The sequence below is a fragment of the Halichoerus grypus genome, chromosome 6, assembly GCF_964656455.1.
Source record: "Halichoerus grypus chromosome 6, mHalGry1.hap1.1, whole genome shotgun sequence".
NCBI lineage: Eukaryota > Metazoa > Chordata > Mammalia > Carnivora > Phocidae > Halichoerus > Halichoerus grypus.
In genome coordinates, this window is record NC_135717.1 from 46,074,228 (window position 1) to 46,102,217 (window position 27,990).

Sequence of the window (27,990 nt, forward strand, 5' to 3'; positions counted from 1 at the left end):
TCTCCTTAGTCGGACACTTAATTCAATGCATCCGTTTTGCAGCAGCTTTCCCATACATCTCGCTTATGGCGATCCGTTTTGCAGCAGCTTTCCCATACATCTCGCTTATGGCCCATCTGGGGTCACTGCCAGGCTCTCCCGAGTCTGAAATTTCACAAACTCGGGCCACTGCGACCCCTCATGGCGGGAGAGAAGGACGCCGGCGGAGGGGAGGCGCAGTGCGGTCCTCCCGCCGGCAGGGGTCGCCGCAGCAAAGCGGCCCGCGGCTCAGGCGCAGGCGTGCCTCTCTCCCGGCCGCACGCGCTCCCTGACCCCGCGCCGCCGCGCGACCTGCGGACTCGGCGTAGGGGTTGGCGCCGGTTCAGGTCTTGCGGTCGCGGGCTTACGCCGAATACGCCCAGGCCGTCCTCTCCGCGGCGCCTCGGCCCCGGTGCGCCGCCGCGGCCCATGGGGAGAGTCGGCCGGGCGGGCCGGGTAAGTGGCGCCCGAGGCGGCGTCCAGTCGGGCGGCCTGGCGGGGAGCCGGGGCGGGAGCGCTTCCCCGGGTGGCGCTGGACGCGAAGGCCGCGGCTTTAGGCCGCGCCGCGAGGGGGGCGAGAGGTCCCGGGCCGGCCCCCCGGAGCCGCCGACGCCCTCGGCCTCCGGGCCCGCGGCCCGGCTGCGGGCGACCCGCAGTGTTTCCCCTCGCGCCCGCCGCCGCCTTCCTTTATTTGCCTCGGGTTACCGGGCCCTCGAGTTCTTCCTGTCTTCTTCCTATTCTTCCCCTTTCCCGTCTGTGTGTTTCTTCTTTTGGACCCGAGCACGTTGTGTTTTTTCTTTTCCCCTCTCCGTCGGCCCTGTTTTGGAAAAGTTGCTCGGTCCCTAGACCCTGGTAGCCAGGCTTCTGTCACCTGTGGCCCAGCACACTTGTGCCCCCCCCCCCCCCGCCCCGTTCTGGGCCCGGGGAGCGGAGAGGAGGGAAGTCGCTTCCCGGCCGCGGGACGGGGAACTCCGGATGTTGACGTCTCCGAACGGCGCAGGTTTACCTAGACAGGTGATGGGAGACAGAACTCCGGCGTTACCTCGGTCCCTGTCCTTGTCGGGCGGTGTTGTAGCCCTGATGCTCAGTCACCAAACATGTTTCCGGAGCATTTCCCTTCCCAGACCATGTGTCCTGAGCAGCAGACGCGGGATAAATAAGTAAGATTGGGTCCCTACTCAGGGAGTTTGGTCTCTAGGGAAACAGGCATTAAAAACCCATCCCTGGGTTGATCAGAGGCTTCCCAGAGGGGGTGATGCTTATAACTGAGTCTGGGAGGTGTTTTGTTAGGTGTGCGGGGGCGGGGGGGCGGGGGCGGAAGGCTCCCTGCTGAGGAAAGAGGTGCGAAGGTAGCAGACGAGAAGCACCACAGTGCATTCTGGAAACGGCAGGTAGGGTAGTTTTGAGGGGCGGGTAGTCGGGTGAGCTCGAGGAGGTTCTTTGAGAAGGCAGTAAAGGAGAGACGCTGAAGGTCCTTATCGCTAGAGCCAAGCCTACGGATGGAAAATAGCGTGTCCTGGAGAAGGGCAGAATTCTGCATATACTCCGGCGAGCACTGTGTCTCCGGACAACAGGTGGAGTTTTTAAAGGATGCACCTCAGTTTCCACACGTTTAGGGGATAAAGGCCACCGCCATTTTTACTGTGATAGAGATATTTGAGGAATTGGGGGTAATGCATTAGTAACTTAAGCAGAGGATGTGTTTTAGAATTTTATTCTAAAATTCTACCTGCTCTACCTATTCTAAAATGCTACCTGCTCTACAGCTTAGAACGAGTAGGTTGTGAGACGAGAATGTAACAAGGTGTGATAGACGTGTTATCAGTGGAAAGCTGTTGTGATGGTGGAGTTCTGTAATAACTAAAGATAGCCTTGATGGAAAATAAGAATTTGAGGGGAATTGTTGGTGTATTCCCAACTGTGAATGTATAGAATGGATTTCTTTTTTACCTGATTTGTTTTAAATTACCTTCAGGGAACATCCAGGGCTAGTAATCCCTCAAGTCTGTCATAACAGTGAATAGTGAAGGACGTTTTGTTATCCACCCACATTCCAGGTGACTTTCCTGGACTTCGTGACCGTACACCCCCTCCAAAGAAGGGATGTGACCGGGGTGTCAGAGGTGGAGATACAGGAAAAAAAATGTTTTCATTCTTTAAAAAGTCGTTGTGAATTTTACATGGGGCAGATGCCTTTTATTGCTTATTACCTGTATTTTTTGTGAACATCAATGTGCACCGCCCCTCATAGTTCCCTTCCTTTTCCTTTCTATCTCTATATACTTTCCACGTTCTTTAGGCTTTATTTTTGCTTTATGATACATGAGTATCTATTTAGTGATTTAAAAAAAAAAGGTTTCTAACCATGCTGCTACTTCAGGTGCTCAGAACTCAGACTTTGACTCAGTTGTATGGTGGTGGTCGTTTTTCTCCCATTATGATGGTGTACAACTTAAAATTTAGCACACTAATGTCAAATACCATTTACAATAAGTTGTGTCCTTAAAAAGCAGATCTGAAGATCTTATTGTTTCATAATGTGATTTAAGTAGGTGCACTTGATAACATTTAGAAAATATGAAGTGCTTGCAGTGTTCATAGCATGATGTTCAGCTGGATGAAGACAAAATCAGCCCTTACTTAAGGGACTTGTAACAGAGGAAGAGACAAGCGTGTCAACTGGGAGGCAACGTAACCTATAGAAGTTGCTCTGGGTTTGTTCAGGGGAAACAAGTTGAGGATGGAGAGTTTTATGTGGGGGTGGCAGACCCTGAAGGCTTCATAGATGCACTTGAGAGACGAGAGAGGTGGGCTGCTTCTGAGAAGACGCGTTCCATGTTCTTTTTCTACTAGTTGCATGTTTAAAAAAATACTTTGCCAGCTTAGGTAGGATTTTAACAAGTCATCATTCTTCTGGCAGACCGTGTTTACTGTGTTTCTTCTTAAGAACAAAAATGGCGCATACGTGAAAGATGTGTTGATCAAAGCCTGGTGTTACTATAAAAAAGAAATAGCAGGTATTTTAAAGTTCTAAAAGTCACATGTCTGTGTTTGTATTTGATCCTGACTTAAAGTGTGTCCAGTGTTAGAATGCGCTAGTTTTTATTACCTGCCACTAGACTTCATGAAATAAATGTGTTCTGTCATCTAAGTAACATCTCAGCAGTAATTAGGTTAAGTTCATGGCAGTCTTGTCAATGCTTGTTACATTTCAGTGACTGCAGTGGGGAGAATGAATGAATCAACTCTGGTATATTAGAAGTGCTTCAAACAGCTAAAATCAAAATGTGCACACCTTTATATAAAAGGAGGATAGTAAGGAATTAATGGGAATGGAATTCAGGGTGCTGCCCACCCCTCGCTGGGGAAATCACATGAATGGGATGGGGAGGGGGTGGGCATCGGGATTTAATGTGGTTTTTTTGTCCAGATTCTGACTCTTGTGGTAAATTCACTGGTGCTGTAGCATTACAGTAATTAAAAGCAGGCCATCCATACGCGGATGGATAATGAGTGTGTCGTTGCTGTGATTAATCCAGTTCTGTGAATTCAAAGTCCGTTCAAGCGAGAAAAGTAAAGAAAGCTCTTCCTCATTTACTGTGATGCGCAGATCTGATCTATAAGCTCTGTGTCACAGAAAACCAGCAGATGCTGGTGAAATGACATCAGTTTCTAATATTTGAAGTGTGTTTTCAAAGGTTTTGAGAACAAATGGTGGTTTAAATGAACCTAAGGTTTTGCTGCATAGTGATTTTCGAAGCTTGGAGAGGGGGCAAATCAAATGGAATCGTCAACAGACCATCTTCGATTTGGAAATGGCATCATTGGAAGTATGGCCCCATGGGACCTCATTAATTCAGCCATGAAATCTTTGCTAAATACTGGATTTTTGGATGTAAGAACTCTGGTGGAGGAAGAGATCCTCTATACTGTTTGACTTTGTTTTAACCCCCAAATTTGGGAAAATATTTCCATGAAGGTTTACTCTTCCTGGTAGGGAAATGTACTAGTGTTAATTAGACAGCAGCCTGTTCCTCAGGTGCTGCCTCTCCCTCCCTTTTATTTATTACTTTGTTTGTGTGTGGTAAACGTATGTTAACACACAGCCTGGGATTTGAACCATTTTAAGTGTGTGGGACCACGGGGCAGTAAATACATACACATTGTACAACCATTAGTACCGTCTATCTCCAGAACCTTTCTCCTGTCTTTAACATTCTAGTGGAACCTCAGGATTGTGTCATTTCTCTGCTGATTCATGTGGCTACACAGACTTTACTTAGTAAGTAATATCTCAGCAAATATTTGTTTATTAAATTCCTACCCTGTGCCAGAAATTGGAGATGCACAGGTGGATAGGCTAATCTTTTTGCTTCATAGTTCAGTGGGCATTTGGATGGCATATTTCCATTGGCACCAGCATATTTGTAAATACCATTTTTGGTGAGGTTCTTAAGTTTCTTATGAAGAGGTACTGGGAGAAGTAGAGTTTGGGTTGCAAACAGATTTGCAAACAAATACTAACTTTGTTTATAATTTCCGAGAAAGCTTCATTGTTTATATTTACTTCCCAGAATGTGTTAGTCTTCCCTTGCCTTTATGAGAATAAAGAAAGAGAAAACAAATGAACCCATGGTTTAACTAGGCTTTGGTTTAGTGACTAGTTGAATGAAGAGAGCCTATACAGTTAAACTAGGTTAGATGAAAGGTGCGTGGGCGTTTTTGAAGTAGTTTGAGAACCACAGTAGTAAGCTGGACATTCAGCATTGTTTTTCTTTGCTGTTGCTCTGAGTTCTTTCGATGAAATTTAAAGTTTAAGGATAGGTATTTAGATAAGAACAGTTAGTTTTGAATACCATGTGGGCTCTTGAGGAAGGTGCATGAAAGCCTCTAAAGCTCTTCGGTACATTGCTCTTCCTTCTGGGCACTCATCATTGGCCAGAAATCTCTGAAAAGATGGCTTGGGGGGGGGTTTGCAAATAGAGCATTAACCGTGCAGTTGGCCTACCTTCCTGTTCAGCTCTGGGTCAGACGTGATCGTAGTCTGGGGAGAGTGCAGGGAACTCAGCAAACTGGATTTAGGTTTTCGTGGGGTTTACCATAGTGTGGATTAAAACAGGTTCTGAAGTGGACGCCAGGGGCTTTCCTTACTGTTTCTTTATTGCCTCAGTGACTCGAGCTTAATGTGACAACGGGCCGCCAAGTTCCCGAATAAAATGTTCACTTTGTCTGGCACTGCAGGCAGTGGGCATTTATTTCCCTGTTGGATATGCTGTCTAGGAAATTCTTTGTTCATGCTATCAGCTGAGCTGGTGAGTTGTCACTGAAGCCTTACTGAGGAGAACATGCAAGCATTCCTCGATTTTTAGGTGATTCATTAGAGCAGTCAGCCACCAGTACCCTGGGCTCTCCTTTATTCTCCCTGTGTCTGTACTGCCGTGGAGGCCTTTCATTTAGAAATCAAACCTGAGAGCTTTTAGGTAATCTGAGGGCTGGAATATTAAGGATAGAAGAAACAGAAAAGCAGCAACAGTTGTGTGGGGCCTGACTTCTAGGCTGAGAACTGCTCTGCTCAGACCCAGACCAGCTCTTCTTGCGGGGGGGTGGGGGGGGGGGACGTTGGTACCCACCCCTGTTGTCCCCACCCCACACAGAGTGAACCAGGGTCAGCCAGGATGTTGCGGTGGCAGGGTCTTAGAATACCAAACCTAGAAGGGCGGAGAAGTAAGCATATACCAGAGAGAAGTTTTTGCCCTGAGTCCGACACAGCCGGGGGGATTAAATATTTTCCTTCTTGTCTGTATTACCTTCTCTTCCTTAGAGACCGACACAGGCGAAACAGGATTTGTTTAACACAGTTCCTATGGCAAAATGCTGTCTGGACCTGGGAACTGACAGATTTTTTTGGAATGTGGCCATGAGTCAGAAACTACCTATGCTAAATATTTTGCAGTACGGGGATTTCAATTTTTTTTTCTCTCTTTCCATTTGTGAGAAAGAGATTGATTTCTTTTTTTTTTTTATTTTGGGAAGGGTCTCTGTTGTGGTCTCACCCAGAATGTTGAGTTTTTTAAAAAGGTGACAGTAGGGGCACCTGGGTGGCTTAGTTGGTTAAGCGACTGCCTTTGGCTCAGGTCATGATCCTGGGACTCCAGTCCCACATCGGGCTCCCTGCGCAGGGGAGCCTGCTTCTCCTTCTGACCCTCTCCCCTCTCGTGCTCTCTCTCTCTGTCATTCTCTCTCTCTCTCTCAAATAAATAAATAAAATCTTATATAAATAAATAAATAGAATCTTAAAAACCAAATAAAAAGGTGACAGTAGGGATTTAGTGTAAAGGGTTGTGGTGTTCCCATTACTAGGTTTGAAATGGGTCTTCCCACCATGACCTGGGCAGATTTATCTCCCAAAGTCCCAGTTCTGTAGCAGGCTAAGCTTTAATGGTAGCCTCTAGTAGGCTCTCCAGCAGATACTACATTTACTACCAGCCTGGCTTGATAAGGCTTCCTAAGTGTGAACTCTTCCTGTTTTTGTTGTTGTCTTGTGTTCTCTGTTCTGCAAGGGTATTATGTATCGATCATTTACATGTAGATTATTGATTATCTTTGTAATTGATGTTATTAGAGATTACAAATTTCAACTTGATGGAATATGAAGAAGTCAGGATATTTATGATCTGCCTCTCTACTCTCCTCAATAATCATAATTTATTAAAATACAGCATCCATGATATAATTTGTTTTTTAATTTCTAGGCATATGTTTAGATTTCTTCTTTTATAAAAGGTAGCTAATAGTGCTAAATCAACCTGGTAATAATGGGTTGTTGTAGTTTCTACTTTTTGTTGTTGAGACAAAAAAGAATTTTTTAAAAATTGGATACATGTAGGGGCGCCTGGGTGGTTCAGTCGTTAAGCGTCTGCCCTCGGCTCAGGTCATGATCCCAAGGTCCTGGGATCGAGCCCCGCATCAGGCTCCCTGCTTGATGGGGAGCCTGCTTCTCCCTCTCCCACTCCCCCTGCTTGTGTTCCCTCTCTGTCTCTCTCTTTCTCTGTCTCTCTCAAACAGATAAATAAATAACATCTTTAAAAAGAAAGAAAAATTGGATACATATAATTGACAATACGTAATTATTAATCATATGCAGTAGCACAGAATGATTTCACTCATGAATTTCTTGGCCACATGATATAGGTAGAAAAATTAATTCTGCAAGTTTATTTGTAAGCTAATATGCAGATCTAGCGTCATGTGTTAGGGCACTGATTGGCAGTATCAGGCATCTTGGCTTCTGTTGCTGAAGCTTCCTGGACGAGGTGATCTCTTCCAATACCTTTCACCTCTAAAATTCCATGATACTGAGTTATTTTAACATGAAAAGATGTGAAATCCTTCCTGTATTTTGCATTCTTTAAACCCCATCCCCCTTGCCTTTCAGCATTAAATTGGAAAGATGTCCCTGTATGATGACCTGGGAGTAGAGACCAGTGATTCAAAAACAGAAGGCTGGTCCAAAAACTTCAAACTTCTGCAGTCTCAGCTTCAGGTCAAGAAGGCAGCTCTCACACAAGCAAAGGTAAGATAAGCCCATGGTGTGGAAGTGGAAATCTACAAAGCAGGTTCCTCCTGAGGAGTACGAGTGCTTTGGTTTCAGCTTGCTCTTCTGCCTGTTTATCAAATATGTAGGGTTAAACATTTATAGGCAGAGAGGCTCTGGGTGGAGAGAAGTAAGGAGGTTAAGGTGAGTCCTGGGAATAGAACTGTTTCAGGGAATCAGAATGAAGAAAAAGCAGGACTGTCCGTTTCCAGCAATGACACTGGTTTTCAGGCTTTTTATTGTGTCTGAGATTGGCCGAGGGTTTGGTTGGAGTGTTGCTTTGTTAGCCATATTCCTGGGTTGGGGCCTGGGAGTCTGCTGTCCGTTGTAGGGGTCTGGAAGCATCACGTGGAGTAGTGAGGATTAGCAGGAATTAATAATTTGTATGCCTTAGTGAGCGCTCAGATTGGTTCTGAATGTGTCGGGCATAGGTAGTCTGGGAGTAATTGGTTTTGATCCTGTTGTGCACATGCTGGGCACTGGTGACATCTTTGAAATGGAACAACATGTAAGACATTAAGATTGTTGTTAGTGTTGTCCACTGTTGTCCATAAGTTGTCCACTGAATATTTGATCTAAAATGCTACTGTCAAATACTTGGAGGAATGAGAATGGTATCTGGTTTGCTTGTTGTTTTAAGGGCCCTTATGTTTTAGAGCGCATAACCCAGTGGAGGCTATATCCCCCTAAATGGGGCGAATATTGTCCTACCTGGGTGAAAACTGTGCTGTTTTTATGTGTGGTGCAAGATACACATTAGGTACATAAACAGGTACATAGTATATCTGTGGTAAAGTTTTATGGGGTGGGGGGGGCAGGGAATGTATTAAGAAGTTCCTTGAGAGGAAAGCAATAATGAAACAAGTTAAGAAAACCTGCCTTAGGGGGGCACCTGGGTGGCTCAGTCGTTAAGTGTCTGTCTTCGGCTCAGGTCGTGATCCCAGGGTCTTGGGATCGAGCCCCGCATTGGGCTCCCTGCTCCGGGGAAGCCTGCTTCTCCGTCTCCCACTCCCCCTGCTTGTGTTCCCTCTCTTGCTGTCTCTCTCTCTGTCAAATAAAATCTTTAAAAAAAAAAAGAAAACCTGCCTTAGAGATATATTGAAATATTTACTGATAAAATGTTTGAATTTAGGGGATTTGCTTTAAAATAATCCATTATGGGGCAGAGGAGGTGAGGAGGCACACGGAACACAGTTCCCCGTGAGTTGGTAGCTGGTGACGCTGGGTCACAGAGATTTAAGGATTCATGAATCTGTTCTCTTTACATTTTGTGTTTGGAATTTTACATCATAAACATTTTTTTTAAGTTGGAATTATTTTTCTTTTCCTTTACTACCTCCTCAATTGGTGCTTCTGTTGAAGTGCTTACATGTGAGTGCTCAGTGGTATAAAAGGTTTTTAGGATTAGTATACCCACAGGTAAAACAACAGTGTCTGAAAATTTTTGTTTTGTCAATTCTGTTGATCAGGGTTTTTGTCTTTTTCAAATTCATCATGACGAGATTTAAAATTTTTATGCCAGTATTTTTAAAGAGAGAATTTTGTTGTTTTAAAACAAGCTTTCACCCCACTTGAAGGGAAGATTAGCAAAGCAAGACTTGTTTTTCCTTTTAATTTTTAAAAATTGTTAGTTTTTTAAATCTTTCTGAATTTCATGTAACTTTTACTTTGCACACGAGATCTAGGAATAAGGTTTTATATTCCCATACCAGTACCATTTTATGTATTATTCTTCAAGGCCTAACATTCCCTTTTGTAAAATGGCTCTGGCTGTTAAGGAGCAATCTCACACTTAGTAACATAAATTCAGTTAGACTTTAAGTGGATGTAATTAGTGGACAGTCTTAGGTCAATGAGAGATAAAAAAGTAGAAGAGCAGAAGTCAAAATATACTAGATATATACAGATTAAAAACTGGGCTAATTCTTCAGTTAGCAGCGTAAATATTGTCAGCTTCATGGATTACCTGCAGCCAAATTTTAAAAATCCTAATTTGTTTCTTCCTGCCCAATGTAACTTCAGGATCACTTTCTCTATCCAGTCAGTGCATATTTATAACCTGTCGGTTAAAAACTAGCTTATATAAAATACTATTGAGAAAATAGATCCTTTGAAAAAATATATTAAAAAGTTAAATGAAATTTATTCATGACGTACTGATTTTTCTGTACTGTTACTTTACTCACATGAAAAAGCATGAGATGCTGATAAGCAAGGAAATAGGCTTTTTTATGAAGTCTATAGACTGTTGGACATCCTCTTTAGTATCTGCTTCAGTCTGTTTAATTTACGTTTATCAGGTTTTCACTTCTTCAGTACAGTAATTTTAGCTACTAGGACATCTCCTGAGGTTTCAAATGGGTTTTTAGAAGATAGGTCAGAATAAAAAGTGGCCTGTGAAATCATTTCTGCTAACTTTCTAATATCTTTTTGAGATTGCTGTGTGAAGTTAGTATTTTGTTTTCTTGAAGGGACGTGAAGGTACGTTGCATTGATCTTCTTAGGTTTAATTGACTAATTAATTACTCAGTTCTAGGTCGGCCTAACCAAACCTGTAAAAGTGTTTGGTAGAGAAAATTTTACCTACAGCTGAAAGATGGAGCTGTGGTCTCATCTGTGGAATAATAGAAAAATATATGATTCTGATAATCTTCCCCACTGCCCTCTCAACTTTGATATTCACTTAGTGGATTGTATATTTAATGATTGGATTAAATTTGTTTCCTTAACATTATAAGCACTGTTAAATTCAAGAGGGATAGTGGTTTATTTTGAGCCTTTTGTAGTACTAAGAGTGAAAACGTGTAACACTTTAATTGCAACGGGGGAATTAAACCTTTGTAACCACAAGACCAGATGGTCACTGGCCTGCCCATCTGACGTGCGCCCTGCTGCCCGACAGCCTGCCCCTGAGCGCCGCAGCAGTGATGCCAAACGGAGCACAGCACCGCACCTGGGAGACACTCAGTTTTCAGGAATTAGGGGCAGAGAGGAATAAGTGAAACTAGACTGCCACGAAGTTACCAGACGGGTCTAGAACGTGCAGCGTTTTACAAGTGTTGGGAAAAGGAGAAGGAGACAAAGATGTTGCTCTGGAGATGATGGTGACAACAGCAGGGAAAGGAGTCTCTTCTAAAATGAGAGCTTTAGCAATCAAACGCGTTGTGGGACTTTGGTATGATTCTGGTTCAAAATAAATGAGCTATTTAAGCATTTTAGGGGACAGTTCAGAAAATCTGAGTATGACTTGGATAGGAAATGATAACGGGATTTTTTATTTTATTAGGTGTGGTAATAGTACTGCACTTATGTAAGAGAATGTCCGTAATTTTAGGAGGTTAAGGGAAAGTGTCATGAGTCTCCCAACTTCCTTTCGGATGGTTCGGTGCAATATACAGTGTACGGTAAAGAAAATGTGGTAACGTGGGAGCAGTGGTGGCTGGTTCATGAATGAGTATTGTTCTCTTTTTAAAGTTTTTCTGTGGGTTCAAAATAAAAGAGGTAGGAGTTTAGATTCTGCTGGGAGGGAAAAACTCCTAATCCACAAGTATCTTTCGCTCAGGATGTAAAAACATACCTATTCCTTGGGGAAAGGCTCCCACTAGTCCAAGTGTGTTGTGCTGTTGCAGATTTGCCCTCCTATGCTCAGAGGGAAAATCAGTGTTAGAGCTTTTCTCGTTTACTATTTTATATGCAAATGTAAATAAAAGAGACCAAGCTTACTGTAAACCTTTTATAAGAATAGAGGAAATTTGTGATTAACATAACAATAAAAAATAAAAAAGAGGAAATTTGTGTTGTTAAAAAAAGGCTACAGAAACTGGTATATGGTAATGGTAATAATTAGAAGGTTGTTGTTTTAAGATTGTTTTTCTCATATCTGAAAGGTTTGTCACAGAGACCACAAAGCTTTGTTACAAATGGTATGAGTTTTAATTTGAAGCTTCAGTGTCTTTCTTTTGTTTTTCCATGATTTTAGAGCCAGAGAACGAAACAGAGTACAGTACTTGCCCCAGTAATCGACCTAAAGCGAGGCGGCTCTTCAGACGACCGGCAGATCGTGGACACCCCCCCGCACGTTGCAGCTGGCCTGAAGGTGAGCCCCAGCCCCGCCTGACGGGCTCTCCTGTTTCACGCATGTGTCCTCAGAGCACGACCCCCTCAGTGGGTCATTGTAGGCTAGCCAGTGTCCTTTTCAACTGAATTGTAAAAATTAGTATTGAAAATAAAATAGTGCATTATAGAAAAATCAGAAACTGGAGAGATGCAGAAAGGAGAACAGTAGGACTTCAGTCCTACCCTCTAGAAGTTAAAAACTTTATATTTTGGAATATCTTTCCATTCTCTGCCTCCTCTATCTTCTGTTCTCTAACTTGCTCTTCTCACTTTATGTGTTGTGAGAACACACTGTGTTAAAAAGTCAGGACTGTATGATCATTTTAATGGATTCACTGTACTTCCTCAAATGGGTGTACTGTAATTTATTTAGTTCACTTAAAGCTGGTTATATGGGTTGTTTCTAATTTCTGCTGTCATAAGGAACGTTAGTGCTTATTGTCTTATTGTGGATGAAAATAGAGAAAAGGTTTAAATTCTACCAGCCTAACCTTTATTACCTCAGTGATTTTATGTCATCTTAAAAACAAAGAAACACACATGGTCAGCTCTGTAAATGGGTTAGTGAGGATGAGGAGGATCTGGACAAGGATAACTAAGAATCATAGTTCAAACGATACAAAATGAGGGATAAATGAATTCAGTGTAAACTGTGGTTAAAATCACACCCACTCTTCAGGTAACATTCCTTCTTCTACAGATGGCAGTCAAATAATATGACTGCAAGAGCTTAAACAGCACCGTGCACACAAATTGCTTGATGAAAAATGACCAAAAGGTTAATAAATAGATTATGCTATTATTGCTGTTTCTAGCAAGATCATCTTCCCACACCCCACCCCCACACCTATCAGAGAGAACCCAAATCAATTTGAGACACAGTCCCAACTGCATGCCCCCTCCCTTCTTTATTTAGTTTCAGTCAAAACTGTTCTGGGTTGGATTCTGCTCTCCTCATTTGCCTTTATTCTGAGATTTCTTGGCCAGAAGAACTGGCGTTGGTCCTGCGGGCTGATAGTCTATCAAGGAGGAAAGGCATCCCCCAATGGAGATGTTTCTGGGGATTCTTCATCATTTAACATTCTTTCCCCACAGATTATCTACCTAATTTTGCCTGACCACATCTAATCAAAAACTGGTTCACTGTTTTCTGTTACTGTGTCTTGACTCTACAATATCCCCACAACATACAAGTGTTTTAGTTTTACCCACCCTCCCCAGCATTGGGGTATTAACATTTTAATTTTTTAAAATTGAACAGATTGCTTTACTCTTTATAGCATTTAGAGATGATGGCTCCTTGTTCCACTCAGCAGGGTTTATACAGTAAAAGTTGTTTACTTTCAGATTTTGAAATGACAAAGAATTAACCTTGATATTGACAGTTGGTTCAGTCAGAAACTCTGTGGTGATAGTATTATGTAAATTGAGTAGCTGATTGTTAGTTTCTTTCCTGTCTTAATAATAACTGAAAGGAAATCTTGTTCATGTGCCTTTGTGTTTTTAAAAAGTCTTTTATATGAATACAAATTCATAACTACCCTTTGGGAACCTTTCCTTAAATAGATTTGTATAAACTTTCCATTGTTCAGGCCTGGGAGCTGATTATAGCTTTCTAATTTCTTATATTCATTGGACATCATGTTTCCTGATTTTTAGTTCTAAAGAAGCATTGAAATGTTTGTTTTACAATGCAAAACATCAGACGGAGCGGTGTAATGCAGGAATTGTGGGATTTAGATCCATTGACATTGAACATAAGTTCTCTGTATCACATCAGTCTTGTGTTCAGATACACAGTACATTCGACAAACAGCTGTCCTGCCTTTGCTGGTATGGACAGTGTCCTTCGTGAGGTGGTGCAGAGCGGGCCCTCCGACACTCTGGTCCCAACCTGTGCGTGCTCGGGGTAACTGTGGAGACCAGCTAAGGCATCTCATTCGTATAGATACTAAGGGGGAGTTATGCTAAGAAAACTAACAAGAAAGTGTGGAGTTTAGGTCCCCATTTTCAGGTCAGCTGTGCTGTGTCTGCTTTTTGTTTTTCTGCGTTCTTTAAGGCTACCTCTTTTCTCTCAAAGAGTAGCCCCAGTTTCTAAATGTACAGAAAAATGCAAAATGTTATCATCTGAACCTGACCTTAGTGGACCTTAAAAGAACTAATGATGGTGTGAAGGGAGTTACAACCACCTGTGCCAGACTCAGTTCCTGAAATGCAACCTTCCTGGAAAGGGACGTGTATTCCAGAGGGTTTCAAACAGCCTGAGAGGATGCTTTCTGCCTTTATTGTGAAGTCTTAATATATCATGTTTTCATGTAAGCAGAATCCAAAATTAGTCTGTTAAATGACCACAAGAATGATTGTTATTCATGGATTATTTATTTTTAAGTTTTCATAGAGACATACTAAAACAGAAGTGTTCACTGTTTATTATAAATAGTCAAATTTATTGCTTGAAATTTTAGGTGGTGGCAGCTTGTTTAGGAATTCCAGGAAGATGCCCTAGGGTATTTATGGAATTAATACTGAACGAGAGGTGAACTCTTGGCTCAGCTGTTCCACAGCTACATAGTGTGTGGCCATGTCAGGTCACTAACCCTCCTTAGGCTTCTGTTTCCTTGTCTATAAAACAAAGGAGGCAGATAGATGGTCTGCAAAGCCCCTTCTAACGCTTGTATTCTTTGACTTTAATTCTATGAATACAATTCTAAAACATGAGGATGATACATAGTTTGGCATTTTTACCTTCCTCAGGATCCTGTTCCCAGTGGATTTTCTGCAGGAGAAGTTTTGATTCCATTAGCTGATGAATATGATCCCATGTTTCCTAATGATTATGAGAAAGTAGTGAAGCGCCAAAGAGAGGAACGACAGAGACAGCGGGAGCTGGAAAGACAAAAAGAAATAGAAGAGAGAGAAAAGTAAGGCTCTGTTTGGATTCGAGGATATTTTACATTTGAAATAGTCATTGTGCTATTAACGAATGAACCTTGGTGCTGTCTGTAAGGCTGAAGTTAGTTTTCATGGTTGATCTAAGCAATCATCAGAAGGAATCAATCTGTTTTTAAGATTTTGTACAGGCATACCTCATTTTATTGTGCTTTGCAGATGCAGAATTTTTTTACAAACTAAAAGTTTGTGGTGGGGCGCCTGGGTGGCTCAGTTGGTCGAGCGTCCGACTCTTGCTTTCTGCCCAGGTCATGATCTCAGGGTCCTGAGATGGAGCCCTGCCTCAGGTCCACGCCCAGCGCGGAGTGTGCTTGAGAGTCTCTCTCTCTCCTTCCCTCCTCCCCCCAAATAAATAAATAAATCTTTAAAAACAAAGTTCATGGCAGCTCTGTATGGAGCAAGTCTATCAGCACCATTTTTTCTTTCTTTTTTTTTTTTTAAGATTATTTGAGAGGGAGAGTGCGTGCACAAGTGGGAGGAGGGGCAGAGGGAGAGGATCCTCAAGCAGAGTCCATGTTGAGTGTGTATCCTGACATGGCTCCATCTCACGACCCTGAGATGACAACCTGAGCTGAAAGCAAGAGTCGGATGCTCTGCCGACTGAGCCACCCAGGTGTCCCTCAGTGCCATTTTTCTAACAGCATTTGCTCTCCTCATGTCTCTATATTACTTGATAATTCTCCCAATATTTCAAACTTTTTCATTATTATATTTGTTTTGGTGATTTATCATCAGTGATTATGGCTTGCTGAAAGCTCAGAGGTTGGTTAGAATTTTTTAGCAGTATTTTTAAGGTATATACATTGGTTTTTTTAAGGCATAGTGCTATTATTACATACTTAATAGACTACAGTGTAGTGTAAACATATCTTTTCTATGCACTGGGAAACCAGAAACTCCATTTGATTCTCTTTATTGCAATATTTGCTTTACTGTGGTGGTCTGGCACCAAACCAGCAATATCTCCGAGGTGTGCCTGTGGTTATGTTCCAGCATGAAAACAAATGCTAGGAGATTTCATGTCTAAATGCAGAAAACTTGAAGTCTACATTTTGGGTGAATTGTTAGAAAAGAAACATAAAAATCTGAAGTTGAATAATCGGTTTTTTCCTATTCTTCCAGAATCGTAACTATTTAAAATACTTAAAATGTTATGGGTGCCTGGCTGGCTCTTGGTCTCAGGGTCGTGAGTTCAAGCCCCATGTTGGGCAGTAGAGCTTACTTTAAAAAATAAAATAAAATACTTGCAATGTTTAACTAATTTTGAGCCAGATGGAATTTTGAAAAGCTTATATACATCTTTTATTTATATATATTTTTTAATTTTTTTATTGTTATGTTAATCCCCATACATTACATCATTAGTTTTAGATGTAGTGTTCCATGATTCATTGTTTGTGCATAACACCCAGTGCTCCATGCAGAACGTGCCCTCCTCAATACCCATCACCAGGCTAACCCATCCTCCCACCCCCCTCCCCTCTAGAACCCTCAGTTTGTTTTTCAGAGTCCATTGTCTCTCATGGTTCATCTACCCCTTATTTATATTTTTTAAAGGTATGGGTGAAAAGGTTTTATTTGTATTTCTTATTTTGAAAATACTGAATGTTAATTATTCAATAGTTATATAAAATATTATGTAACTTCTCATTATTTATTGAATCATTTCATGAAGTGAAAGCACATTCTAGAGACTCAAAATTATTAAAGTATTATCTATGTTGATATGCTTTAAAATTGAAAAAGGTAAACATAAACATTTTTCTTGCTACTTATATTCATGTGCCTGTTAAATTTGTTCAATTTATCTTTTGGATTTTTCTCACTTAATTTTGCTACTTTAGTCTTCAACCAGTTATTTGCCCATGTGCCCCCCTCCCACCCTCCACCCCCAGTTAATAGTTTAGTGGGAAAGAGAGGGTTTGAATATTTTCTAGCCAAGAGCAAGTCAAGGTGACATCCTTGGGTTCACATCTCTCAGTTGGTTCGTCTGTAATGAATATTTGGTTCCTTTGTTATCACAGGAGGCGTAAGGACAGACATGAAGCTAGTGGGTTTTCGAGGCGACCAGATCCAGATTCTGATGAAGATGAAGATTATGAGCGAGAGAGGCGGAAAAGAAGTAAGGCGTGAAACATAAATGTCACATTTCAAACATGGTGACATTCTCCTGTTTGCTTTTCATGTTCAACTTGATAAATAGTTCAGTTGACGTTGATTTGGGTAATTTTCTCTCTGGAATCCCGGCAATCCATGTTTGCGTAACAGTTTTAACCTATATCCTGTTTTCACGTGTATTCTCCTATGAGCTTCGCGATCACTTTCTCACATGTGTTGCTTGGAGACCTTGGGGATACCTTAAGTACCTACTACCACAGTTTCCTTACCCACAGGACCATCACATTGACCTCTTCCCTGTAGCCAGCTGCGTATCTGTTCAGCACTGACCAGAGAGTCAAGGCACTCGTTTCCACAGCGTTTGCCACTAACATGCATGAATTTGAGGAAATCCCTTAGTTTCCTGGGACGTTGGTTTCTTTTAGGGTCTATGGAGAGCAGGGAGACAAGAATTTGAGCCAGGTACTTCATAAGGCCCCTTCATCTCTAAAATTTCACAGGCAGAATTGTACTTGTGTTAGAGCTGACTTCTTCGTGATCTCTAGATGGCTAAGTAGTGTTCATTCTTGAGAGAATGGAATGCTTCTTACATTAGCTTCATTGTGTTTTAATTGCTGGGATTTCCTTGGCTTAGTTGACCAGTTTGGTTGACAGGTTGAGATTTATTTAAGTGAGACATTTAAATCTTCTGTTTGTCTACTGGATACCAGCTACTGTTCTAATAAGCACTTTCATAGATTATCTACTTTACATCACACAACTCAAAGTAGGAGTTATGATTATCCTCATTTTAAAGGTGGGAAATCTGAGGCACAGAGGGAATAAGTGCTTTATAGATACAGATCCACGGTCCAGCTTATCCAAGATCTTCATATGCCCAAAAACCTATGTCGTCATCTTTAACATGAGACCTAAGAATCATGTTACCATAAAGGTGCAGTATATTTCCACATACATGAACTCAGTTGTATGACTAGCAGTTTGGCGAGCCTGGTCTTCCCCAGGGTACAGCCAAAGCTACTTTAGGGTTTAATTTAAAATTTAAAATACTAATTGAGTTGGAAAGGAACAAGTCTGTAATAATTTAGAATTCTTAATCTTTCAGTGTAGATATGAATTAAATGTATTTATAGGATGCTTAATATAGGCAACAACAAAAAGCCAAGTTCACAGATACAGAGAGAACAGATTGGCAGTTGCTAGAGATGGGGGTGGGAGGTGGGCAAAATGGGTAAAGGGGATGAAAAGGTACAAAACTTCAGTTATAAAATAAATCATGAGGATGTAGCGTACAACATAGTTGTAGTTAATACTATATTGCATATTTCAGAGTTAAGAGAGTAGATCTTCAAAGTCCTCATTATAAGAAAAATTTGAAACTGTGTATGATAGATGTTAACTAGACTTACTGTGGTGATCACAGTATACACAAATAGCAAATCACTATGTTGTACACCTGAAACGAATATGTCATATGTCAGTTATACCTCAATTTAAAAAAAAATCCGTGCTGAGCACTGTCAGGTGCTACGTTATCTTTCTAACGGGGAGGAGAGTTAACATTCGAGTGTGCTCTGTATGTCAGGCATTATGTTAAACATCCCATATCTATCTTACTACTTAACAAATGTTAATTGACTTGTTTTAGAATCCAGTGCATAGGTTGAATATTTGTCTTACCTTTCCAGCTTACAGATTGGCTGCCCTTTGGATAAGGAGCTGTGCTTTCTATATTAAGGACATTGTTTTTTTTAACGTTAACAAGAGCCATACAATCTAGTATTAGGAAAACAATGGCATTATATCCATTCTGCACGCTGCTGTTAACAGATCGATGTTGATATTTTAACCAGATTAGTAGCAGATTTCCAGTAATCACCTGAATTCTTTATACTGAACTCAGAGCGATTTTTTCAGAATCAGTCAATAATCATCTAGGTCTTAGTGACCAGGTTAAAAAAAAAGGAATGATAATAGGTATTTCAGGAGAAATGTAAGTTTTATTCAGGTTCGTATTTCTCCGTAAGTACATTGTCTAGTCCGGCCGTGTTCATCGTGATGCACGTACAGCGGCTTTAGAGGAGTCGCTTTTGTGAAACCTTACGTATGCTGGTGCAACGTGGTCTGTAATCTGTTTGGTTTTTTTTAAATTTACATTTTATTGTTTTGATTGTTTCATTGGCAATTAAGTTGTAATACATATGTTAGGGCTTGTGTCTAATGAAAAATTCCTTATGTCCTCCATGCGTGTTCTCCCTCGGCTTGCTGGGTAGCAAGTGGGGTCTGTTTTGGTTGGTTGTGTCGTCATGGCCCAGGAAACAGGAGCAGGAATGACGACAGCGCAGGGGCCAGAAGTACCCACATTTCCAGATAGGTGTTTAGGTCCAGGGGTTACACCCTGGAAAGGAGTGTGCAAATCGTGGGCGCGAGCGTTGGCGCCATGGGCAGCTGGGTTTTATCCTGTCCCTGCCTGTTGACTCCTCTGATCCTCTTCTCTTCTGAAAGATGGAAGGCAGTAAGACCTCCTTCTGAGGTTTATTGAACCTGAATGAGATAACACGTATGAAAACTCCTCACAGGCAACAGACTCTCAGGAGAGTTATGTTACTGCCTCCTAAGTAACTGCTCGCTCTCTGGGCTGTGTCCTTTGACCTTGCAGTTTGCTCATTAACTGCATTCTGGGGCTCTTGGCTGCCTGCTATGAAAAAGGTAATTTTGTCTGCCTCTGTTTTGCCCATTTTCTGTGTTTTTAATCCTAGACTCAGATGAATTCGTAAGTGTTAGCAGGAGGGATGAGGTGGCGGGTATTTTCCTGCCCCCTCCCTGGGCGAAGGGGTGCAGTACAGCACGGGGCGCCAGGTGTCCTCTCCGCTAACGGCGCATTCATTCCTGTCTTGCAGGTATGGGCGGAGCTGCCATCGCGCCACCCACTTCTCTTGTAGAGAAAGACAAAGAGTGTACGTATCTGTTTCTTGTCCTTTTTTCTTCTGACCCACATCTTGGGCCCGGGCAGGGGAAGTCTTGGCTTGAGTCAGCCAGCTGTGCTGAATGTAAAGGGTCATGGCCCGAAAACCCAGCCTCTGGCTTCCCCACTGAGGCCAAGTGGGAGACCGCCCTTCACTCCTGTGCTTTAGAAGTTTTCACACCAGGCTGAGGCTTGGATTTTATACAGCGATATGCTTTTCTTTTCAGTAATTTGTTTTATTTTCTCTAACATTTCATAGTTGGAGTTAGGTTAGAACAAATGTCGCTCAGTTTACGGTTTTCATACTCTGTGGTTTAGAGGCTGTTAAATTCATGACCTTCCACAAGGTGGCAGTGCCTTCCTTAATTAGATTTTTCTGCAATTAGTTTCTATTTCCTTACATACGTTGTGTATCTTCACTTAGATTGCCAAAACATACTCACCCACTGTTTCTTCTCCCAGTGGTCTATTCTAGAATATTTGGGTTGGAATTGGACTTTGATACAGCATCTAGATCGTTTTTGTATCTGTTGCGTTGGACCACACCTAAACTGTCCTAAGAAAATATAATCATCCTAGTGCTTTTTAATACCTGTTGCCCAATTTATGTTATCTTTTTAAAGAAGATAATTCAAAAGATATTGTTAAATACCTTTTATGTGAAAACACCTGACAAACCATAAGCCCCAACGGAAAGAAGTCTCTGGGAGTGGGGCCCAAGCATCTAGATCTTTTTAAAGCTTCCCTGTTCACTGTTCTGGTACATGGTCCCTAATCTCAAAGACCTTTATTGTTTGCTAGGCTAATGAGGTAGTAAGATTAGAATCTTAAGACGGGTACACAAAGTGCTGTGGGCATCAAAAGAGAGTTGGACCTACTTGGAACATAGAGAAAGTCTTAAAGTTTTAGACACAGATTGTCATTTAAGAGCACTTTAAAGGGTAAATAACATTTCAGTAAGATGTAAAAAAAAGACATTTGAGGAGATAAAAACAGGAGTAGCAAAGCAGGAATCAGGAAAATAGCGTTCTACCTCTGATTTTTAAAAATGTCATGTAGTGGCTGTAAGATTGATTTGTTTTGTTCTTACTCCTTGTAGGTACTGATCTGTGTAAATATAGTTCAGAATTCTTTTGTAGTACTTTGGTAAACCTGTTTTATTTTTATCCAATAGTACCCAGAGATTTCCCTTACGAGGAGGATTCAAGACCTCGCTCCCAGTCTTCCAAAGCTGCTATCCCTCCCCCAGTATACGAGGAACAAGACAGACCCAGATCTCCGACTGGACCTGGCAACTCCTTCCTTGCCAACATGGGGTAATGGTTCTGAGTGCTCTCATCTCAGCAAGTGTAAGAAGAACGAGACTCGGTGTGAAGTGTTGCCAGCCTTATCAGTCGATGTAGCTTTTGTTGGGGAATGAGGGCACTCTCGGGTTTATGGGGAGACACTTGGTGTGTTCAGTCACACAGCGTCCTTCTTAAGAATCAGTGCTTCAGTCATGTGGAGGGTGTTCCAGCCTGACACTGCTAGGTTTTCTACCAAACAGAAAGCCTTCTGATGTAAGTTTTGAATGATTTAGATACCGAACGTTATAGTCTATAGGTAGGAACAGTTTCTGATAATTATTTACATTGATTTTCATAACATTTGCAAACAAAATAGCTCATGTGAATTAGAGCTGACGTATGCTATGTCCAAAGGGTGAATGACATTTTTTTCTTGATAAAATGAGCCATTTGCTTTAAAGTCATGGTTCTGCGCTTTGGCTTTAAAACACGTAGTCATTCTGACTACAGTTAGAAATTTGTTTGCCAGCATATAAAATTCAGTTTTAATGTTGACTTTCAGGTGGGGCTTGTGGATTTGTGTGGGTTTTTGGTTTTTTTTTTGACCCCCACTGGATTCGGCCTGCGTTTTGGTTTAAAGAATGTTTTACAGTGTTGACTGTGTGTCTCCTCCTATGAGGAGCTATCCAGTGAGGCGACGTTACACTAGGCCTACGCTCTGCCTGTGACCCTGCTGTGCCCTCCCCTGTGCGCATGTGCTTTGATTCTGAGAAGCCTTGTGGGAGCACATGGCTGGGCTTCACCCCTGCAAGAGGGTATTCAGTGTCTGGCCTTGTTGGTATCCCTATCCTTGACCTCTGCGGCTTCCTGTGGTGTAATTGCTGGCTAGTAAATTACTTGAAGATGAATACAATTTAAAATGCAGCTCCTCGGTCACAGTAGTCTCCTCTCTGGTGCCAGAAACCACACAAGCAGCGTAGATAGAGAACGCGTCCGCTCTTGCCCTAGACTGTGTGCTGGAGTGTGGACAGACATGAAGCTGTTTTTTGTTCTGCTGAATTCCCTTTTGAACAGGGATTAAATGTTCACCATATACCCCAGGAAGGTAGAGGGTGGCGTAGCTCAGCCATCTTCAGAACTCTCTGCTCTAGGTCGACTTGTTCAAATGGAATTTTTAAGGAAATTACATACGGAAAATGACGTAGTTGCACTGTTACTTGAAGCAGCGTTTTGTGATTCAAGCCCTAAATAGCAGTGGTCGCTGGGGGCCCCCTAGAGACCCGTGAGGCACCTCCAAGTGCAGTTTGAACGCTAAGTCCTAAGGAAAGAGCTATGGGCTAGGAATCAAGAGTTGGAGGTTCCAGTTTGACTTGACCATTAGTACCTACGAAAGAATTTCTGAATTGGGTGTCTTGCTTTGTTCCTAGTCAGCCTTAAGCTGGTCAGCTAATCTGGGCCTCAGAAGATTTTCCCGTCTGTTAAATGGATGATCTCTAAGAGTTCTTTCGTTTATAAAGACTGTCATTGGAAACTCTACTGTACTATTTAGAAAAATGTGGTGTTCTTCATAATGTGAAATGTATGCTTGCTGTTTGACAGGCACACTCAGAAATGAACCGTGGTCGTAAACTGTATAGCGGTGCACATAAGACCTCTAGTGTTTTTTAACAGGGGTACTGGGAGAATTTTGTAGGAAACGGATATTTCCCTTGCCTCAAAGATAATCTTGGGATGTCCAGGATTTCAGCATTAGCTTTTTCCATTTTTTTCATCCTGAACGTCCCCACAGCTTCTAGCGAATGGCCTGTTGGTATTATATGTGACCACATCGAAGCCCATGTGGGATTTACACTTTCTCTTTTTAGAAGGCGATTGCTGTGATATAAAATTGGCTTATGCTGTAGCTGGGGACTTCAAGTCCAAGAGCTCCTTCTCTTTTCCTTCCTTCCAGTGGCACAGTAGCACATAAAATCATGCAGAAGTACGGCTTCCGGGAAGGCCAGGGTCTGGGGAAGCACGAGCAGGGGCTGAGCACAGCACTGTCCGTGGAGAAGACAAGCAAGCGAGGAGGCAAGATCATTGTGGGCGATGCCACAGAGAAAGGTGGGTCTCCTCCACAAGCGGACCTTCCAGGGTGGGAGCAGGGGGAGGTGTGGTCCAGCGTGAGAGGACCGGCCCTCTTTGCAGTAGAACAAGAACTTGGAATTATGATGCATTCCAGTTCTGTGTTGTAGACAGAGAGACTCCAGAGGCGCATTTATTTGTTTAGAACGGATCTAGAGATAGGAAGGTTCATGGGAGAAAAGATGAGAGACTGGCAGAAAATAAACAGCACTCAGAGAAGTGATTTCATGCCTATTTCTCCTAGGCAAAGACCTTGTTAAATTGGTGAAGTTGTAGTTAGGTTTTTAGAGCATGAAAGACAGAGCCACATATAATATGTCCGTGATCGTGTCGGTGTATTTCCATCCTGTAAGAGTTGTTTACTTTTTTCTTTTTCCTGCCCTTTCATTTTAAGAGTGATTTCTCATTTTCTTACAGATTGATTGCTCTGTGAGATCTAATGTTATTTAACAGTCTGTTTGATAGATGATGCCTGCTTGGTGTTTTATTTTCATGTGATTATTCTGTGCTGAGGGCATATTGGAATGAGACAAACATAGCTTCACATTTTAAGCAGAATTGAGTTTATTTTGAATATCTTAGTTTAGCTCCCTTTCCTAAAGAAAGAAGAAAACTTTGCTGGCAGCCCTGTCAACACGTAGCCTGAGGAAGCAGCTGGTCAGGCTGACAGGCTAAAACCCCAAATCAGCAGTCGCCCTGATTTGGGGGGTATGTGAAGTTAGTCAGCCAGTGGCTGGCTAATTCACTGCTTATTACGTTAGGCTAGTGACCTTTGGCCACACTGCAGGTGCCAGTACTCTGACCTGTAAGGTTTGTGGTCTGTGCTCTGTCAACTGTGTGAACTGAGGAGGTGAACGAAGCAAAAATCGCAGGTAATTGGAGAAGCTAAAAACTTGTAGAAGTTATGGTAAAAACCTATACCAAAGCAGAGCAGATATTTTCATCACAGATAAGGCTACATTTTTGCTCAGAGACTGATTGCATAAATGCTTATAGATGACTCTAAGGACATAAATAGTGGGAAGTACTCTGGAAATTAAATTAGTCGTTGTAACTCGGACTCAGTGTTCTAACACGCCTACCTTTAAATGTTTTGCTACAGATGCATCCAAGAAGTCAGATTCAAATCCATTAACTGAAATACTTAAGTGTCCTACCAAAGTGGTCCTCCTAAGGGTAAGAAGCAGAATTGAAGAAACCGGGTTGTCCTACCTTGAGTTTTGCGTGTCAGTCCTCCCTGAGCTATCTTTGCATGCTTTTAACACTACTGATAATGGTAGCAGTTAAAACGGAAAATAATTTTCTTTGCAAATGATCTTTCTGGATAGACTCCATCTAAGATTGATGTTTTAGATTGTTTTTCACTAATGTTTATTTGCTAAATATAATATTTAAGACCACAGTGAGTAACTGCTTTAAAATATTTGAAATCAGTACAAGTTCAGCTTAGTTTAGGTATTTTGGTGCTTACGTAGATGCTCTTGTGACACTCTGAAGCTTAATGTATGTGTGTGTTTGTGTTTTTATGTTTAGTGTTTCTCAAAAGATTTATTGATTTCACCTGTTATTTTACAACATCAATGCATTCATGCACTTACGCTCATTATTCACACCTGAAACGCTTATTTTTCCCTCGAGCAGTAGGTAAGCCATGTTTAACTTGGGCATCTGTCCGTGTAGGACACTCTTTTTCAACTTACACTTGAGGTAGAACATAAGCTCAAAAAATTATTTTTCAATTAGATGAGTAAACAGAATAAGAGTGTACATCTGTTCTCTATTACGTGCCGTGAGGTCATAATTTGCTTTAATTCAACATGTTAAAAACCATAAATACATATTTTTACTTTGTTAAGAAATACCAACTCTTGGGTACTATAAGGATGAAAATTTTTATGGTGTCGTTTGGGATTGAGAACATTTGCCATCATGAAAGAAATTTATTCATCTCGTTTATATATTTGTAAATTATACTTGAACTTCTTCATTTTTTTTCGTAGAACATGGTTGGTGCAGGAGAGGTAGATGAAGACTTGGAAGCGGAAACCAAGGAAGAGTGTGAAAAATATGGCAAAGTTGGAAAATGTGTGATATTTGAAGTAAGAGGGTTTTCTTTTGATGTTTGTAACCCAAGTTGTAACTGACAGATTACCAAACATTTTCTGCAAGTAGAGACAAGGTGTGCTGTGAGTGTGTTGTTACCACCAAAGGTGACAGATGGTACTTAGTCACACTTCTCTTACTTGGTTATAACAATTTTAAACATAAAGACAAGAAGGACTTCAAATTTTATTTGGTGGAGGAATAAAATGTTTCATTTTATGATTGATGTTTAGTTTGGTGATTCAAGACTCACTGTCATATGCTCAGTAGTTCAGTTAGTTGGACGTGCCTTTGGTTTCTTTCATTTGGCAAGTGTATATTTAGTGCCTCCCACAGACATTTGGGAGACAGGAAACGTGGTCTGTGCTCTCAGTGATATGTTAAGTTGAAGAAACAACAAAACAAGCACACGTAAAAATAGGGAATGTGTAGTTGCTAGACTCTGTAGTAGTCACTATAAATACAGGAGTCAAAAAAGGATTCGATCACAAAAAATAGAGCAAGCTTTGTGAACAATATCAGATGTGGGCTGAACTTGAAATGCATGGGTAGGATTTGGATAGGAGGAAAAGGTATCCTGATGGGGTCACAGCTTCTGGGAGACTAAGGAGGGCTAGCGAGTGGAATGGTTGGGTGTGCTGGGAATGAACAGGGGCGGGGGGGGCGGGGCCATGTTATGCAGGGCTTGAAGAGCCCAACAGGAATTTCAGTGAATGTGAGAGGCAGTTAGAACACAGATCTCTTCATCTTAAATTTCTGATCCCACTACTGCTTCTCTTCTATTCCATGTTCTGTTTGTTGACCGCATAATGATTTGTTTAGGTGTCGGCTGGCATAGCACTTCTTCAGGGTCAAAGACTGCCCAGCTTAGTTAGTTCTGTGTTGTCTGCACCTAACATGGTGCCTCTCATAAACAGACATTCAAAAAAAAAACCCAGACGTTAACAAATTTTGATGACAAACAAATCATACTTATTTCCTTAGTATTTGACTTGTCTGTATATGATGATCATTGCAATACTTACTCTGACAAAGATCAATTAAGGAAGAAAACATACTCAACTGTATCTCAGTTGATAACTTCACATATGACACTTTCCGTTTCTTTCCCAGATTCCTGGTGCCCCTGATGATGAAGCAGTACGAATATTTTTAGAATTTGAGAGGGTTGAATCAGCAATTAAAGGTAAGTGGTAGAGCTAAATGTAAAGAATAAAATGGAATTTGTGATCTTGATCCTTATAATTAAAACATGTTCTTGTAATGCCTTACAGGATACCTGTATTAACTGATACTCTTTCTGTTTGTCTTTTAGCCGTTGTTGATCTGAATGGGAGGTATTTTGGTGGACGGGTGGTAAAAGCATGTTTCTACAATTTGGATAAGTTCAGGGTCTTGGATTTGGCGGAACAAGTCTGATTTTAAGAACTAGAGCACGAGTCATCTCCGATGATCCTTAAATGAGCTGCAGGCTGAGCAGAGAAGGAAAAGGCGTCAGCCGGCCTGTGTGGCTGCCGCATACAGAGACTCTTGGAAGGACTTCTAAGATATATGTTGATTGATCCCTTTTTTATTTTGTGGTTTTTTAAATATAGTATAAAAATCCTTAAAAAAAAAAAAACAATCTGTGTGCCTCTCTGGTTGTTTCTCTTTTTTTATTACCACTTCTGAGGTGATTACATTTTTTGCTAGGATTTCATGATAATTCTCAAGTGCTTCAGTGATACAGCATTTCTTGCACTAAAAAACCTAGAAAGTTTTGGGATATGGGGTTGTATTGTTATCCTTTGCTTTTCTTTCTTTTTGATTCATTTTAATAAAACCTGCAAGTTACTAAACTGTAGCTTCATAAATTCTATAATAAAGCATCATCTTGGCAGTCTGCCAAAGGTGAAAATGTTTGCTTTCTCTAACAGAGAAGTTCTTATTGACTCCAGTCATAGAAAACTCTTTGTGACATGAGCTAAGGTTGAAGAATTGCCAACCTACCATGACTGTTTGGATAAATCATCTTTGGTGAAGTTAGACTGTGGGGTATGTGGTGGGTGTAGGGGTAGATGGGTATAAAAACCATGGATCTAGCACTTGTTTTCAGAGACTCACCTATAGTCTCTGAAATAGAAATGACATGTTGATTCTAGAATTCACAGGTACATTGTAAACGTGTGTCCAGTTATATTTTGGAAACTGGCTCCTTGGGGGTCACGTTTCTACTGGCAAAATTCGCAATAGTGTTAGTTCTCATATGTAATTTTTAAATTTATAAAATGTTTCCACATAAGCTACTTAACCTGTACTGCCAGTTGATAGAATTCTGGAATTGTGAAAAATTGTACCGTTGAAGTGTGGTGGTATGTGTGGCTTAAAAATGTAGCAGGACTACCAAAAAAAAAAAACAAAGCCAGGTGACAATACTTGGTACTGAGGTTCATTGCCAGCACAGGAAGTGTTTCCAGAATATACTGTGCCTGTGTTCTGTTCCTTGCTTGCCCACGTACTGCGTGTGACTTTCCCAGAGTGACAGCTGGAGAGCACACACGTCTGTGTTGTCTCTAGGTGATTACCACATGGAAGTGTGTTATGACCCTGTGGGGGAAGAAAGCACTCAACAGTTCTTTGCATCCATGGTTTGGAGACAAGGAATATTCTGACCCTTTTTAAAAAAGGATTTTCTCATGTTTTTATTTAACATAAATAAAAGAATAACATTTTCTCTT

At 41.4% G+C, this 27,990-nt stretch overlaps 1 protein-coding gene across 1 annotated transcript; it reads left to right on the plus strand.

Moving 5' to 3' along the window:
* The first annotated feature begins 318 nt into the window (after nucleotides 1-318).
* Nucleotides 319-27,987, plus strand: RBM17 (RNA binding motif protein 17). Its single transcript, XM_036090055.2, has 12 exons — nucleotides 319-474; nucleotides 7,454-7,591; nucleotides 11,592-11,708; nucleotides 14,483-14,649; nucleotides 16,702-16,799; nucleotides 19,696-19,752; nucleotides 20,935-21,076; nucleotides 22,998-23,149; nucleotides 24,273-24,346; nucleotides 25,171-25,269; nucleotides 26,387-26,459; nucleotides 26,589-27,987. The coding sequence occupies exons 2-12, from the start codon at nucleotides 7,469-7,471 to the stop codon at nucleotides 26,690-26,692; spliced, it is 1,206 nt and encodes a 401-aa protein (XP_035945948.1). The 5' UTR covers nucleotides 319-474; nucleotides 7,454-7,468; the 3' UTR covers nucleotides 26,693-27,987.
* Nucleotides 27,988-27,990: the final 3 nt, after the last annotated feature.

What these genes read in the sequence shown, in the direction of transcription:
- RBM17 (XM_036090055.2), top strand. Translation starts at nt 7,469, where the DNA reads ATGTCCCTGTATGATGACCTGGGAGTAGAGACCAGTGATTCAAAAACA. An exon ending in TGTAGAGAAAGACAAAGAGT is followed by an intron (nt 19,753 to 20,934) that starts GTACGTATCTGT and finishes TTTATCCAATAG; the next exon opens with TACCCAGAGATTTCCCTTAC. An exon ending in GGGCGATGCCACAGAGAAAG is followed by an intron (nt 23,150 to 24,272) that starts GTGGGTCTCCTC and finishes GTTTTGCTACAG; the next exon opens with ATGCATCCAAGAAGTCAGAT.